The sequence below is a fragment of the Cajanus cajan genome, chromosome 6 (genome assembly GCF_000230855.2).
Source record: "Cajanus cajan strain Asha chromosome 6, NIPB_CcT2T_4, whole genome shotgun sequence".
NCBI classification, from domain to species: domain Eukaryota; kingdom Viridiplantae; phylum Streptophyta; class Magnoliopsida; order Fabales; family Fabaceae; genus Cajanus; species Cajanus cajan.
In genome coordinates, this window is record NC_138522.1 from 52567309 (window position 1) to 52582223 (window position 14915).

The 14915-nt window shown below is 30.6% G+C and overlaps 2 protein-coding genes across 4 annotated transcripts; both read right to left on the reverse strand.

Annotated features, from left to right (window-relative positions):
- Positions 1-828: 828 nt before the first annotated feature.
- On the reverse strand, positions 829-3860 carry NAC038 (NAC domain containing protein 38). Of its 3 annotated transcripts, XM_029270895.2 has the most exons (5): positions 3719-3860; positions 3463-3561; positions 3018-3228; positions 2282-2553; positions 829-1689 (listed from the first exon to the last, which is right to left on the reverse strand). In XM_029270895.2, exons 2-5 carry the CDS (start codon positions 3466-3468, stop codon positions 1099-1101), a joined length of 1080 nt encoding a protein of 359 aa, XP_029126728.1. In that variant the 5' UTR covers positions 3469-3561; positions 3719-3860; the 3' UTR covers positions 829-1098. The 3 variants fall into 3 exon arrangements, with proteins under 3 accessions (XP_029126728.1, XP_020211566.2, XP_029126727.1); XM_020355977.3 differs by having other exon boundaries at positions 829-1686; positions 3463-3794; XM_029270894.2 differs by having other exon boundaries at positions 3463-3793.
- Positions 3861-9114: 5254 nt separating this feature from the next.
- On the reverse strand, positions 9115-11710 carry LOC109797549 (pentatricopeptide repeat-containing protein At2g20540). Its single transcript, XM_020357613.3, has one exon. The coding sequence runs from the start codon at positions 11058-11060 to the stop codon at positions 9465-9467; it is 1596 nt and encodes a 531-aa protein (XP_020213202.1). The 5' UTR covers positions 11061-11710; the 3' UTR covers positions 9115-9464.
- Positions 11711-14915: the final 3205 nt, after the last annotated feature.

Genomic DNA, 14915 nt, shown 5'->3' on the forward strand with positions numbered 1-14915 from the left:
ATTGTATCACTGCTTATAATTTATAACTTTTGTCTATAAATTATTTAAGATATCCAATTTTTTTTAATAAGAGAAGATATCTTAAGTTAGTCACCATTAAATTTAAATTACATATTAAAATTTTATTTATCTTAAGTTTCACTCTACGATTATATATACTTTTGAGAAATAATTAGAGATAAGAGAAATATACTTCTTATATATTACCTTTTTTTTTATTCAATGTGAAGTTTAATTTTAAAAGATAATTATAAAGAATAATATTAAGATAAAAAATTATTATTCTATCTATAACATTTTAATAAATATAAATAGATAAATGTTATTAAAGATGTTAAATATAGTAAAAAAAAATATTAAAAGTAATGCATAATTGACCGCTGTTACTAATATTTGAAACAGCGATGTAAAAATTATACGTTAACCTATATAGGAATTTTATAAGAACAGTGAGTGGGTGTGTGTATAATTGCAAAATATTAAAAGGAAACTATTCCGAGGGCATTCGTAATATAAATAACTGGTTGCTATAGTGGCTGAAATGTACAGAATACCTCAAGGAGAATAAAAAAGGACAATATATATAATAATATTATAAAGTTTTTTTTTTTTTTTGCATTTCCATACTAAAATGAAAAAAAAAATGTATAATACATGCAGTTTAGTATTAGATCCGACTTGTTGGTAAAACTTTTTAACATATTGAAATTAAACTATTAGTATAAATAATCAAAAGCCCACATCCTATCGATGTTAATTAGAAGGTTCCAATTAAGATAAAGAAAATCAATGAAACTCAGTAGTATAGAAATAATCAGGGACAAGGTATGCAATTATAACTTATCATATAGTGGCATTCAATATAAAGAAAAGACAGTAGAGTAATCGACAAACAAACATTCAAAAAGTTACTTGATTGGAAAGGGTACACTGTCACTAGGATACTGGTGGATATGGTCATTTTCCCGCATGAAACTTTGGAAACACTAGAAAAAGTAGAACTTCAATTTTATGGCAACTGAACCAACTAAAGTTATATAGTACTAGATTGTGCACTTGTGCCTAATAATAAAACTACTTGAAGGTCTCATATATAATTTAGTAGGAAGGCCAATAGTTGTCTAGATCCATGCAATGTTCCATGCCCATAAACCTATTGCCATGAGAATTGATGTTGCTCATTTCTGATCCATAACCAGCTGCTACATTCTCAGCACCAAGAGAAGTGGATGTGATCATGCTTGAATTGACATCAAGTGGTTGAGCCATTGTATGAACAGGAGGAGGCGAAAGTGGCAAAATGGGTTGTGTTGTGGCTATGGCTCCTCCAAGATTCAAATTGAGACCTGAAATGGTGAATCCTCCTCCCGCTGCTGATGCTGCTGCTGCTGATAAAGTAGGGTAGCTTAAGTGGGGTTGCATTGGTACGTTGACACTACTTGTTGCTCCACCTCCTCTCAAAACCCTAGCAAGTTCAGCTAACTCTACAGTGGTGCTCATGTGATTATGATTGCGTCCATAAAGGAAATGAGCAGCAGGATCTCCAAGTTGCATCATTTGTGGTGCCATAAAATTATTTGGTCCTATTTCCAAGCTGTAAGGATTCACTGATCTTGCATGGTTGGAAGAAGGGTACTTCTTTGCACCACCACTCTTCTTGAATACCCTGCAAACCACCCATTCATCCTGCTGCATGTATCAAAGTTATGGATGTCATGTTAGTTCATTTTATTTTTATATAAAATGTTGAGTAAGAACTTACTACTCAACTCAAATGGCTACCCAAAATGCTGTTTAATTTATTGAATTTTGGGCACATATTTGATTATAACAAAAAAAAATAAAAATTAACATACACTCACTTTCTTTTTCATCTCAGTTTTATTTTCTATCTCAATTTTATATCATTTATCGGATCTATTATTATTTTTCTCTTTATTTTTTGTTCTTGGTCTCTCTTAACTTTTGACTCATACACCTCAAATTAATTTGGGGTACAAGCTTTACCATTATTATTAACATAAGATGAGGATATATTGTTCTAGGTCCCATTCCCATTTTCTTTCGTCTTTCTTATGAAAAAGTAACACCTCAGCACGAAAAACTATCAATTAGGAGAAAATAATTAAATAATATTATTTCTTAAAGACCTGTTATTTATTTATTTATTTTTAATTTGAGGAACAAGAAGGTAAGAAAAATGAAGTGATTCCAAATCTTCAATCCATTGTCCTAATTAGGCTAGTGTGGAAGAAGCAAAATATGTTAATTATATATGTACCCTGTTAGTTCTATAGGTGGATTTGGAGTGAATCCGATATTCATGCATGACCCAGTTGCTTTTCTCTCCTCTTGGAGCTCTCCCTTTGTAGAAAACTAATGTCTTCTTCATTCCAATTAACTCCGAATTTGCACTGTTCAGAATCTCCTTGTCTTTTCCTGTGGTTTTCCAATACCCCGTGTTCGTTGCTCGATTCGTTCTCACACCCGTCGGGTATTTACGATCTCTCAGACTGAAGAAGTACCATTCTTTTTCTCCCATCTTCGCCTTCCCTATTTCATGAATAAGCCAAAACATATATTGCTGTATTTGGTTAGAAACTGGAGGATATATATATCATATATACATATTCAAATAATAATATAAATATATAGCACATAAATCTTATCCATGTCACAAGAAAGACGAACGTCTACCTTAATATATGGAACAATTAGATAGATTAGTTAGCTTGTTATATATATGTATGAATATAATGGATCCGGAATAAGTGCATCAATCACTTGCCCGTAAAATGGTACCAGTATCGGATGCGTGTATTAGCAACAAACCCTAGATGTGTTTTGAAAATAGCATGAAAAGATACTAAATGAGAAACTGAAAACAATATGAAAAAAACATATAATTACGCGCTTTGTAATATGAGCATGTAACGCATGCATGAAACGAATCTGAAATAAACAGAAGATAATTAATTGGATAAAAAATGTTGATAAGAAAAGAAAGAAAGTAGTACCTGGTAGCTCCCATGGCTCACATTTGTTGAGATCTACATCGGTTATTGCTTTACCTGTAAACCCAGAATCCGATATCTTATTTAGGAGATAGCAGGTGACAAGTTCTTCATCGGTGGGATGAAATCGAAATCCTGGTGGTAGGGTTTCATCATTTCCACGTCCTTCCATTTCTATATCGGTTCCCTCCTTCATAATTGCTCCCTTTTCCTTCTGTACCACACAAAAATTGGTGTCATGATGCACATCTTAGGAAAAAGCTACACAACTTACTGAAGAAAGTTCAGTTTAGCTTTTCGTTTTCTGAATCCACTACTCAAGAAAAGGTAGCATACACTTTGGAAAAAAATCAAGTATTACAAAGACTTTGTTCTTCAAATAGAGGAATTAATAAAAAATACTTGGAAATTAGGAACTGTGAGATGAATAAGTTAAGCAGTTGCTTACTTGCATGGAGAGACAAACTAAACTCTTCTTCGATTAGGTTTTGGTGCTTTATATAAGTTATGTCGTTCACTTAGAAACGAAACAATAACTTGAGGGATACTGCAAAGTATGATATAGGAGATCAACAAGGGGAGAGAGCTTTGTAATGACGACTATAATCAGCATGCATGGAGGGTAGGGAATTAAAGAACAAAGACAAGGAAGAAAAACGGGAAAGAGTGTGTTTATGAAGCTTCCACCAAATGGGGGTCTTCACCTTCAAGTTGCATAGACCAGGAGCTGTAAAATACCAAGAAGGATCGCTATATCGACTTCATTTAGATTTAGAATGGAAATCTTGACCTCATCATTATATATATGTCTTATGGTAAATGAATAATTTTCTTTACTAGCTTCTTTTACAAATTAAGATATATATCTTCATAATGAGCAATACCTAATAGATATAAAGAAAGATAATAAATGTGTCAAGTTATTGAATGATGATGATTTACTCTTCCAAAATCATAATATAATCCTTATTCTATTTAGTTGTTAGTATTTTTTAGAGTAAAATTTTATTTATTTATAAATTTATAATAATATTATAATTATTACATTTTCAATTATATCTTTCTTTTTTGAATATTTTACGTACTTATCATAAATAATAAATAAATAAAATTATCTTATAAAGTATAAAAATATTAATGATTTTTTTAGTATAGATAATATTTTTTTAAAATATTGAAATTTAATAAAATAAAATAAAAATAATAAAGTAAAAGATATAAAAAATCATAAAAATGTTCGTGTTTTTAGATACTTAAATACTCTTTGCATAAATTTTTAAATATTAAATGGGAGCTTAATTGGTTAAATAAGATGACTGAGTTGGTGTGAACTTCTTTAATATTGATTTAGATTCTCACATATAAAATAAAATATATTTTTAAAACATTTTCTCTTATTAATCAAAATTTATTAAAAAAAGAGATTTACTGAATATTATTATTTTTTTTGGCAGACACATTTAAGACAGAAGCCACATTGATTTCAGTGCCAAACCAACAAAAAAGGAAAAGGCAGAGTGCATGGGAGTCAATGATCCACACGTGATGTAGTGGTCCCTTCTTTCAACGGATGATTCATACAGCAGCCAACGGGGATGAGCCACGTGGCACAATGCAGTGAGGACAATCGAAAAGTCAAAATGCACGAGGAATAGGATTAATTTCATATACAAACACAACATGAATTTATGAAGATAGGGTTCCCTAGGTCGCCAACCTCTGCATATTAAAAATTAATATTATTTCATGGAACACCGTTTCTCTTCCCCCTCACCAATTTCCATAAATCAATCCCTATCGTCCTTCAATTCTCCTTTCGTTTTCCACTTTTCTTTTGCTATATCCATCTTCCTCCATTCTCATTATCATTAACTACATTTAAATGATCAATAGTTCAATTTTATGCACACACAGAACAGTACATTTATATGCAATTGACAAAAACCCAATTCAATTAATGATCAGAAGCATAAAGTTCAATTAAGCAAGGTGATCAACCAAAGAAGCTATTGATCGAACAACACGTGTGTGAGTGTGATAGGATGTCAATTGACACACCACACGTACATTTAATTTTATCAACCTAGTTATTTAATATATGATATGACCATAGAGACTATATATACAAAATATATATAGGAGTATATCACATATACATTGGTGTTAAGTTTGCTTGTGCTAAAAGCATGGCAAGCTACACATATAATCTCGCCAGGATACTGGGAATTTTTTTTTTTTGGCTTTATATAGTATGTTGTTCTCGACTCTCCTCAAATTGTGAAACACTTATGCTATTATTGTATAATAATATATAATATATCACTTTATTTTTATAGTTAGGTATTTATTAGCAAACACTAGGTTACAAAATAAAGCAAGATATGATTTCTTGCATATATATCAGTTGATTAAGGTCTCCCCGTCCTGTGCTGCATAATTTATGGTTTAAAATTGTGTTTGTCTTCTCTTTGTGTGGAATTTTGGTGATTGAAGAAGGAATGAGGAATTATGTAGAGCAATTGATCTCGAGGGTAACGCCATGCATGCATGCTGTTGGCATTTGTCCTTATTTAACCGTGAAATGTGCTCCAACTTAACCTATACTCATTACAAAGCAAGAAAATAAGGAATACCCAAATTGCACCATATCCTTATAAATTATAATTTAGCATCTGTGTGTTATTTTGGGTTAGCATGTCACGGTATTCGATTCTTTACTTTAGAAATCAAAACCAATATTCTCTAAGATCAATGATGTGTCAGTTCTGAATGTGTGTTTAATAAGGAAAAACCCCATAGATTGTAATTATAAGAGATGCAGTTAAAAATGCGACAAAACTTGATCCATACGACTTAATTGGTTCACATGCATTCATATTAGTTTGAGTTTTATTATTTGAACAATGAATTTTGAAAATCGTGCTGTATTAATTTGATATTGTATGTGTTTATCGTATATATTTTATTAAATTGGTGTTGGTTCTCCGTTCTCCTTAAAACGAAAACTCATCATATGTAAACATGACTAGATGTTAAACAGATACGTGCCTTGACCGTTTTATCGTTCTTAATGATTTTTATTTCCCCGGTTTCTTTCTGGATCTCCTTAAGGTAGATGTGATTAATTTGACAAATTAGAGGAAGTTAACCAATCGGAAATCGTAGTGTATGATCTGAGATAGACTTGTACGTAAAATATATAAATGTCATACAATACAATGACTACCTTGGTCTTGGTAGGTTTTTTACTGTGGAATACTGATCAAAGAGCCAAGTAAATTCTCCATGTTGCTTTTGAAAGTGACATTATATATTTATATTCACGGTAAGTTGAATCTTCTTTGCTTGTATTGTCTCCATCAGCAGGTAAATAGTGGCAACGGCTTTCTAAAATTTTATAAATAAATTATTAAAATATCTCCAATTATTTCTCATATTATATATATATATAATTAACCACTTGCTCTTTGATTGAAAATAGGATTCTACACTGTATATACGTATGCTGTGTATTATTCTTATTCTGATTAGCTAAGAAATTTATATTAATTGTATTACTCCGTAAATTTCATTAGATTCGTTTTTCTATCTTTTTTAATTGACAAATCTCATTAATGTAAATGTTCTTTGTGACATCACGCATGAAACAAGACTCTGGTTTCAATTCGATCGTGGGAATCATCAAATGATGATCTAGCGAATTCCTTGAGAAATTATTTTATTTTTAGATGGCCGTTCTTAGAACCCAGATGAATATAAATGATGATCTAAAGAAATCTAGTGGCAGTTGCAGTCCAAATTGAAAAAAAAAAAAAAAAAAAAATTGCCTAGCCATGCTAATCCTAGAATCAAATTATATGATGTACATTTGTATATCTGAATCCAGATTTTGGAAAGCAATCCACGTATCTAAAAGGGTGGTCCAAGAGGCCTCTTCTTGCCCATGAGATTGGTTTAGAGCAAATAATTCTCTTCCAATGATGTCGATCTTGAACCAACTATTAATTTGAGTCCACCAAGTTATTATTCCAGTGATGTCGTTCTTGAGCTGATTACTTAGGTAATGTGCTCGGGTTAAGGTAAAGTTACTAAAACTCAATATTTATGTCTAACAATAAAAAAATATTTAATGTTATTAGTTTTTATAAAACTAAAAAGGTCACATGATGGTAAAAAAAAAAAAAATCCAATGTATAACTCTTTTATTTAAAATACAGAAGGTTTCTTTCAAATTTTATTTTAGGCCAATTTTAACAAGATGGATCAATGACTTGAATAAGACACAACCTTAAGAAGTATGTGGAATAATATTTTGTCATTATAAAGTTAGTAGCTAATTGGTTATTAGACCAATTCTGATTAGTGGCCTCAATTAGAAGCCATCTCAATTGACATAAAGGGTATACAAATCCTTCAATCTTAAGTACAAAGTGCAAGAAAAATATAAGATTGATAAACTGAATCGAAAACCAACTTAAAAAAATACATATATAATGTAAAGAATTAAAGAAATAATGAATCAATATTCATAAAGGTCGGTATTTAAAACTATAACGTAAAACAAACATGCTCTACTAAAGGATTTTTGTACTTATATGTTTGATAGATATAAAGAGAGATATCATTTAGGACAAAGTTTAAATACAATAACTGTAATTTTATTGGTGTTTTTCTCCATTAAATTTAAAGGTTTATCACAATGATACTCATTAACAAACACTCTTCATTTAACATATATCACAGAAGTAAAATTTAAACTTATAATTTCATTAAACAGTAGGCTTATAACTAATCTTGTCTTCAAATGAGAAACTTGCATTGCTTGTTTCATACGTAATTTAATTTGTCGGAAGGAATGTGATTTATTTGTAGTCTTTTAATTGTTGATAATTTTTCAAAGGTAGGTAGTTATGATATTGGAAAGATTCACGGCTTTAGCGTTGAATTATGAAGCAATAACTGTGATTCAGGGCTTTACAAATGTTCCCATATCCATCTATCACAACCAACTGTTAACTTACTTATCATTCACTTCAAATAAATTAATTTAACTGTCTCCATCATTTTTACCTGTTCTCAAAACATCATTTAATCTTTTCATTGAAGCTGCAAATTGAACAAATAATTGCAATTCGTGGGTCACAGTGTGTAGTTGGTTTCTATGTGCGGGTGACGTGTGGATTTAACTAAGTAATGACTTGTAATTTTTTGTATGGGGGAATTCTAGAGTGGTAAAATCAGACAATTAGTTATGTTTTTATTTGCAGTAAATTGTTTGTCTTAATATCTAGTCAAGCCTGTTCAAAGCAAGTTTATATGCTACTACATCCAGTGGCGGATCTCGGCCCAAACTTTTCTAAATTTTTTTTTTTGTTTTTATATATATATATTCATATATATATATATATATATATATATATATCTATATATATATATATATTAATATTATATTTATATATTATTATATCATTAATTATAATAAAACTAAAAAATTAAATTAAAAAAAGAGAAATTCTATTATTTTTTTAACTGATAAAAAAATTAATTTATAATTTTATATATATAAATAATCTGGCACCCCTAAAATATTTTTTCATGACTACATCCTTTCTGGAAGTTCATATTTGTGTTATGGGTTAGTACCATCAAAACTCTTGCTTATTATGTCATTCATGTCGGGAATTAACCAATATAATTTTCACCGATATGAACACAAAATAGGTACTATGTGAAGGAGTAAAAGAATTACACTAGAATATTTGTGTGAAAAACTTTTTTGATGCAAATAAGGAAAAATTACAAGATCTAATCTAAACAAAGATTTTTATTATAAAATTAGGATTATAAATAATTTCTCTTTCTTAAAAGAATCACTCAAAAAATATCATTTTTTTCATATGGTTATATATCTCAATTTTTATATAAGTATGGCGAAAACAACTTTCTTTTTTTGCAAAGAGAAATACAATATCTTTTTTTTTTTTCTTTCTCTAAAGTATTCTAAAATGAATTGGAAGGAATTTATGACCCATGGTTTATAAGAGATGAAATGACTTTTCTTTTCCGACTATTCGTTAAGTGCATCACCAATTAAGGAAGGAAATCAAACAATTCAATCCATAAATTAGAAATTAACAAATCTGTGACGAATGTATGCTTTTAAATTTGTATACATGGACATTCGACTAACGGGGTTATTTTCGACCAAAATGATTTCAACTTATGACATCTGCAAAGAAATTTTAGAATTCCAGAAGTTGCAGCACGAAGAGATCCATGCCCTTTTTCTGCTCCTAAAATGTCGCCTTCTTGATTTCTAACGAGACAAGACAAAATTTAGTTAGCAACATCTTACCACGTTCCATCCTTATGATTGAACAAATCGAACAAACATTGCTCTGAGCCTCTCATAATATTTAAAATCTCAAACTAAATAATTTTACTATAAACTTAGCCTGCATCTTCCTCGACAAATTCCATCATGTCATTGGTTCTAGTTTGATGTAAAGTCAGCCCTTCTAGGATCCAAAAAATATCTTGTGAAAAGGGCTTTGAATCATCACCAGATACAAATTCCTGAACCACATTGTTAACCTCAATCAAGCTACATCCCGGGATTTTCTTTATTCTCTTGTTTCTTACGAGTTTCCTAACATTCGATACACCCTCCCACTTGCCAAGTTCAGCATACATGTTAGCTAGCAAAACATAATTCCCAGATTCTTCCGGCTCAAGCTTTAAAAGCTGTTCCATTGCAACCACAGCAATCTCAAGATTGCGATGAATCCTGCAAGAGCTCAATAAAGAGTTCCATATCCTCGAATCCGGTTGCACCGGCATCTTAGATATTGTGTCAAGAGCCTGATCAAGCCGTCCAGAGCGTCCTAGAAGATCAACAAGGCAACCATAGTGCTCAATCTCTGGCTCTAAACGATAATCCACCCTCATAACATCAAAATATCTCAACCCCTCATCCCACAACCCTGCATGAGCACAAGCTGATAAAACACCAACAAACGTTACCCCATTAGGAGCTATTCCTGCTTTCTGCATATCTTCAAAAACTCGAATTGCCGCATACCCTTTTCCATGACTAGCCAGCCCCCCAATCATGGTACTCCAAGAAATCACATCCTTCTCATCCATCTTATCAAACAAGTTCCGAGCCTCTTCAATGCAACCACACTTAGCATACATTTCAACTAGAGCATTACACACACTAGTCTTCTTCAAAAACCCACTTTTCTCCGAGTACTTGTGAATCCACTTCCCAACCTCAAGAGCCCCAAGCTGTGCACATGCTGGTAGAACAGATATAACACTAATCTCATCAGGCTCAATACCCACCACTTGCATCTCACGGAAAATCTCCAAAGCATCAGCATAACATCCTACTCTAGCATACCCATTAATCATAGTCGTCCAAGACACGATTGTCCTACAAGGCATTTCATCAAACACTTCCCTCGCACTCTTCATCTGCCCCAGTCTCGCGTGCCCCGATATTAAACTATTCCAAGAAACCGAATCTCGCTCAGTCATTTCCTCAAACACTTGGTACGCACTACTCAAATCACCACACTTTGTATACATATCAATCAGCGCGTTATCCGTAATTGGATGCGACTTGGTGCCAAATTTGCACACGTGCGCGTGAACCTGCTGCCCGAGACAAAGGCAAAGAAGACCCGCACAAGATTTTATGACAAAGGGGAACGTGAATTTGTCTGGCAATGCTGATTTCGTAGGACATGTCAGCATTTGGTTGAACAGCGTAATTGCCAGAGAATGGTTGTGATTATGGGTGTAGGTTCTGATAATTGCATTGTAAGAGAACACGTTGGGGTTTTCTAGTTGTTGGAACAGCAAGGTGGCGTAGCCAACGTGACCCAAGTTGTCACATAGATCCAACATTTTGGTGGCCAGAAAGTTGCTCTGTGACAGTGACAGCTTCACGATGTGGGCCTGAATCTTCTTCAGTTCCGTTATTTTCGTGCAATTTCTCAATGAGGTGACGAAACGGTTTTCCAATTCTCTTACTCCCATCAATGAATTGAGTAAGATTCTGAACAACTATAATATATATTGCTGTTGGCTTTAGTATGTCATTTTAGATCAAAGAGAACGACTAATTGATCCATATCACTTACAAAAATTAAATTAAAAATCAATATGTTATAATTTTTCAGAAGTAGATTACCTGGAGTACTGTAATCAGTTATTCAAGCATAATCTCTTTAAGGATGTTGTGGTGGATTGAGTACTTTTAGGATTGGTCTATAAGTAAAGATTTAAAATAATATAAACAGAGTCTTAGATTCGATTCGAATTCTATTGTAACTCCTACCAATCAAAAATGTGGTGGATTGAGTAGTAAGTTGTTCACAGATTCAAAAGATAAAAGAGGATCAGAAGACAAAATTCGTAAAACTGAACGTGCTATTAAAGTTGCAGAGATATGCTAGTGCATAAATTTTCTTGTCTGTGGTGTGCAGGATGCTTGATGAGGTTTTTGTGGAAGTCTCTTCCTCTTCACCTAATATTCTTGTTTAGGAAGAAAGATGAAGGCAAAATTTGAGGCAACTTCCGCTGAAAAAGAATTGAGGTAATAATTCACTAATTCATTTATATTTCTCTTACTTGTCCCTGTAAATTTTGGTAGTTAGTTGAAAACCTCCAATGTAGTCCATTTTAATTATCAATAGTGTGCTTTCGATCAGAAACTGGAGGATTTTTTTGTTTAATTCTGTGTCATTTTAGCCTTACACAATTGTAAATACTCCATCTAGATGGCTAAGGTTTTGGGGTTGTTATCGAAAATGTCAGCATCCTAACAATAAATGCAGGAAAGTAAATCAGTACTGATTAGATATCATTGTTTACTCTGCTTTTATGCTCAGTTTTTGTGATAAACATGGTGGCTCTGACCAGGGTTCTCAAAAATGCTTTTTTACCAAAAACCAGTTGAGGTAAACTGTAAAAGTATAGATGTTACTATGTAAAACACTATTTAAGAATAGCGCACATACATGTACATATAAATATTGGTTTCTGATGTATAAATTAAATTTAAGTACTAAATGAACCGAGTCCATAAGCTCATAACTTATATTTTATAAAATAGAAAAGCTAAATCTTATATAATTCACTACTGATTGAAGGAAGCTAGAAAGTTCAGCAACCCATACATTGATCAGATTGCTATTCCAGGTAAACCTTATGTTGATAAAAGTACAAGTTTTGAAGCCCTACTGAGTTGTTCATGATTATTTTTTGAATCAGCTACTACATATCATCTCCAGGTTTCAGGCTACATCCTTTTTTAAAATATTGTAAAAGATTATGGAAATCCTTATTGTATTTGTCATTATTAATTGCTGATGTAAACACTTCTATTGTTTTTTTTACATGTATTATTGTTGCACTATATCTACTTATTAGAAAATTGTAAATAGAAACTTCGGTTCGTATTCTGAATTTTGGGAAATTTACAGTTTCCCATTATTGCAATCAGTCTTGGTTGTTTTAAAAGAAAGAAATATAGTGAAAGCCAACTTGATATTGTTGCTACACCATAATTATGTATTTATTCATTTTAGTGGCAGTGTGAGTTTGTCTGCTAGTTATATGATCTTTTCATGACTGCTACACCATATTTATGTATTTATTCATTTTAATGGCAGTAAGGTGATCATAACATGATATAAACATAGTAATGATGTTGCTGAAGGCAGATTCGGTTAAAAGTGGTTCCTAAGTTCCTTTTCATTTATCATAGGGTGATATACTTGTAGAACTAGGATTTTATTTTCTTGGCTGCGTATTGACTGAATTTCATGTCAATTCCATGCTCTGACAAAACTCAAAATTAAAAGAACAAAAAAATGAATATTATGACAAAATTATTGTACAAAATAATTAATTTATTAGATTGGTGTTGCTTCTTCTTATATAAGGAGAAAACTTGTATGTGAACTTGACTAGATGTTATAAAGATACGTGCCTTGACCGTTTATCGTTCTTAATGATTTTTATTTCCCCGGTTTCGTTCTGGATCTCCTTAAGGTATGCAATTAATTTAACAAATATGAGGAACTTACCCAATTGGAAATCGTAGTGTATGATCTGAGATAGACTTTTACATAAATAAATAAATAAATGTCAAACAATACAATGACCTCGCCCTTGGTAGGTTTTTTTTACTGTGGAATACTGATCCAAGAGCCAAGTAATTGTCCATGCTACCAAATTTTAAAAGTGAGATTAATTAGTAATGCTATCAATTATATATTTATATTCACGGTCCGATTAATCGTTTTTGTTTGGATTGTCTCCATAATAAATAGTGAGATGACTTTTTTATTGACTAATGAAGCTAATAGACATTTTGTATTTTTATATTTTATTTAATAAAAATATTTAAAAAATTATTAATATTTTTTAAATAAATTGATATTACTTTTGATTATCAAATCTCAAAATTTTGAATTGTTAGTATCTTTATATATATTATAGATTATAGATTATAAATTCTTAGATAAAATTACATTTTTATCATCGTTTCACACAACTAAAGTCTATAGTTAAATAGTATATATGTGTGTATAAAAATATAAGGAACAGACGCACTCCAGTACATGGTTTTGTACTTATACAAGTGATAGTTATAAGGAGAGATTTCATTAAACAATAACCTTATAACTAATCTTGTCTTCAAATGAGAAACTTGCATTGCTTGTTTCATACGTAGTTTAATTTGTCGGAAGGATTGTGATTTATTTGTAGTCTTTTGCTTGATGATAATTTTTCAAAGGTAGGTAGTTATGATATTGGAAAGATTCACGGCTTTAGCAATGAATTATGAAGCAATAACTGTGTGTTTCAGGGATCTTACAAATGTTCCAATATCCATATGTCACAATTCACAACCAGCTGCTATTGCTTACTTATCATTCACTTCAAATAATTTAATTTAACTGTCTCCATCATGTTTACCTGTTCTCAAAACATCATCTAATCTTTTCATTGAAGCTTCAGATTAAGTTCAGAAAAATGATTGCAATTCGTGGGTAACAGTAATTGGTTTCCATTTGTCGGTGACGTGGGGATTTAACTATATAATGAATTATAATTAAATTCATGCTGTCACTTAGTATTTATCTTAAGAGTGAATTCAAGTTTCATTACGATGAATGATGTAAATATGATGTTAACTTTCTACAAAAAAATGTTCTTATTTACTATTAATTCTTTTAAGATATAAATATTACACCATCTTTTTTTTATTTATTAAAATGCAAACTGTTTAGCATTAGTAGATATAAATTTTTTTTTTTTTTGAAAGATAGTAAATATAAATATAGTACATCTAATATGTGTTATTGTATATTAAAAAAACTATTTTTAAAAAAAATATTATTTCATAAAACTTATTGTTAAATAAATATAATGAATATATTCAATTGAATATATTTTAAGGAAACTAATAGAACAAAAAAAATATACATATTATTTATATATCCAAATGAATATTCCAATTATATATACAATGATAAATATATAAAGTTTTATCCCTTTATATATGTCTTTATTTATTATTTTCATAAAATATAATTGAAAGTGGTTAAATTAAAAATAAAATAATATATATGCATATAATTGCAAAACATAAGTATACACAAATATTAAGTTAGTATTAAATTAATGTTATTAATATAGTATTTATACGAATATAAAAATGATTTGATATTTTTTCTTATATAGTATTAGTTATTACATTTATCAAATATAATATAATATAATATAATTATTGAATTTAATAAGCTTAATAATAATATATATGTATATTAAATGTGTAAATTTGTAATTGAATATTATGAAAAATAAAATCAATTATTGAAA

What these genes read in the sequence shown, in the direction of transcription:
- NAC038 (XM_029270895.2), bottom strand. An exon ending in TGAGCCATGGGAGCTACCAG is followed by an intron (nt 2,554 to 3,017) that starts GTACTACTTTCT and finishes TTCATGAAATAG; the next exon opens with GGAAGGCGAAGATGGGAGAA. An exon ending in CCACCTATAGAACTAACAGG is followed by an intron (nt 1,690 to 2,281) that starts GTACATATATAA and finishes TGATACATGCAG; the next exon opens with CAGGATGAATGGGTGGTTTG.
- LOC109797549 (XM_020357613.3), bottom strand. Translation starts at nt 11,060, where the DNA reads ATGGGAGTAAGAGAATTGGAAAACCGTTTCGTCACCTCATTGAGAAAT.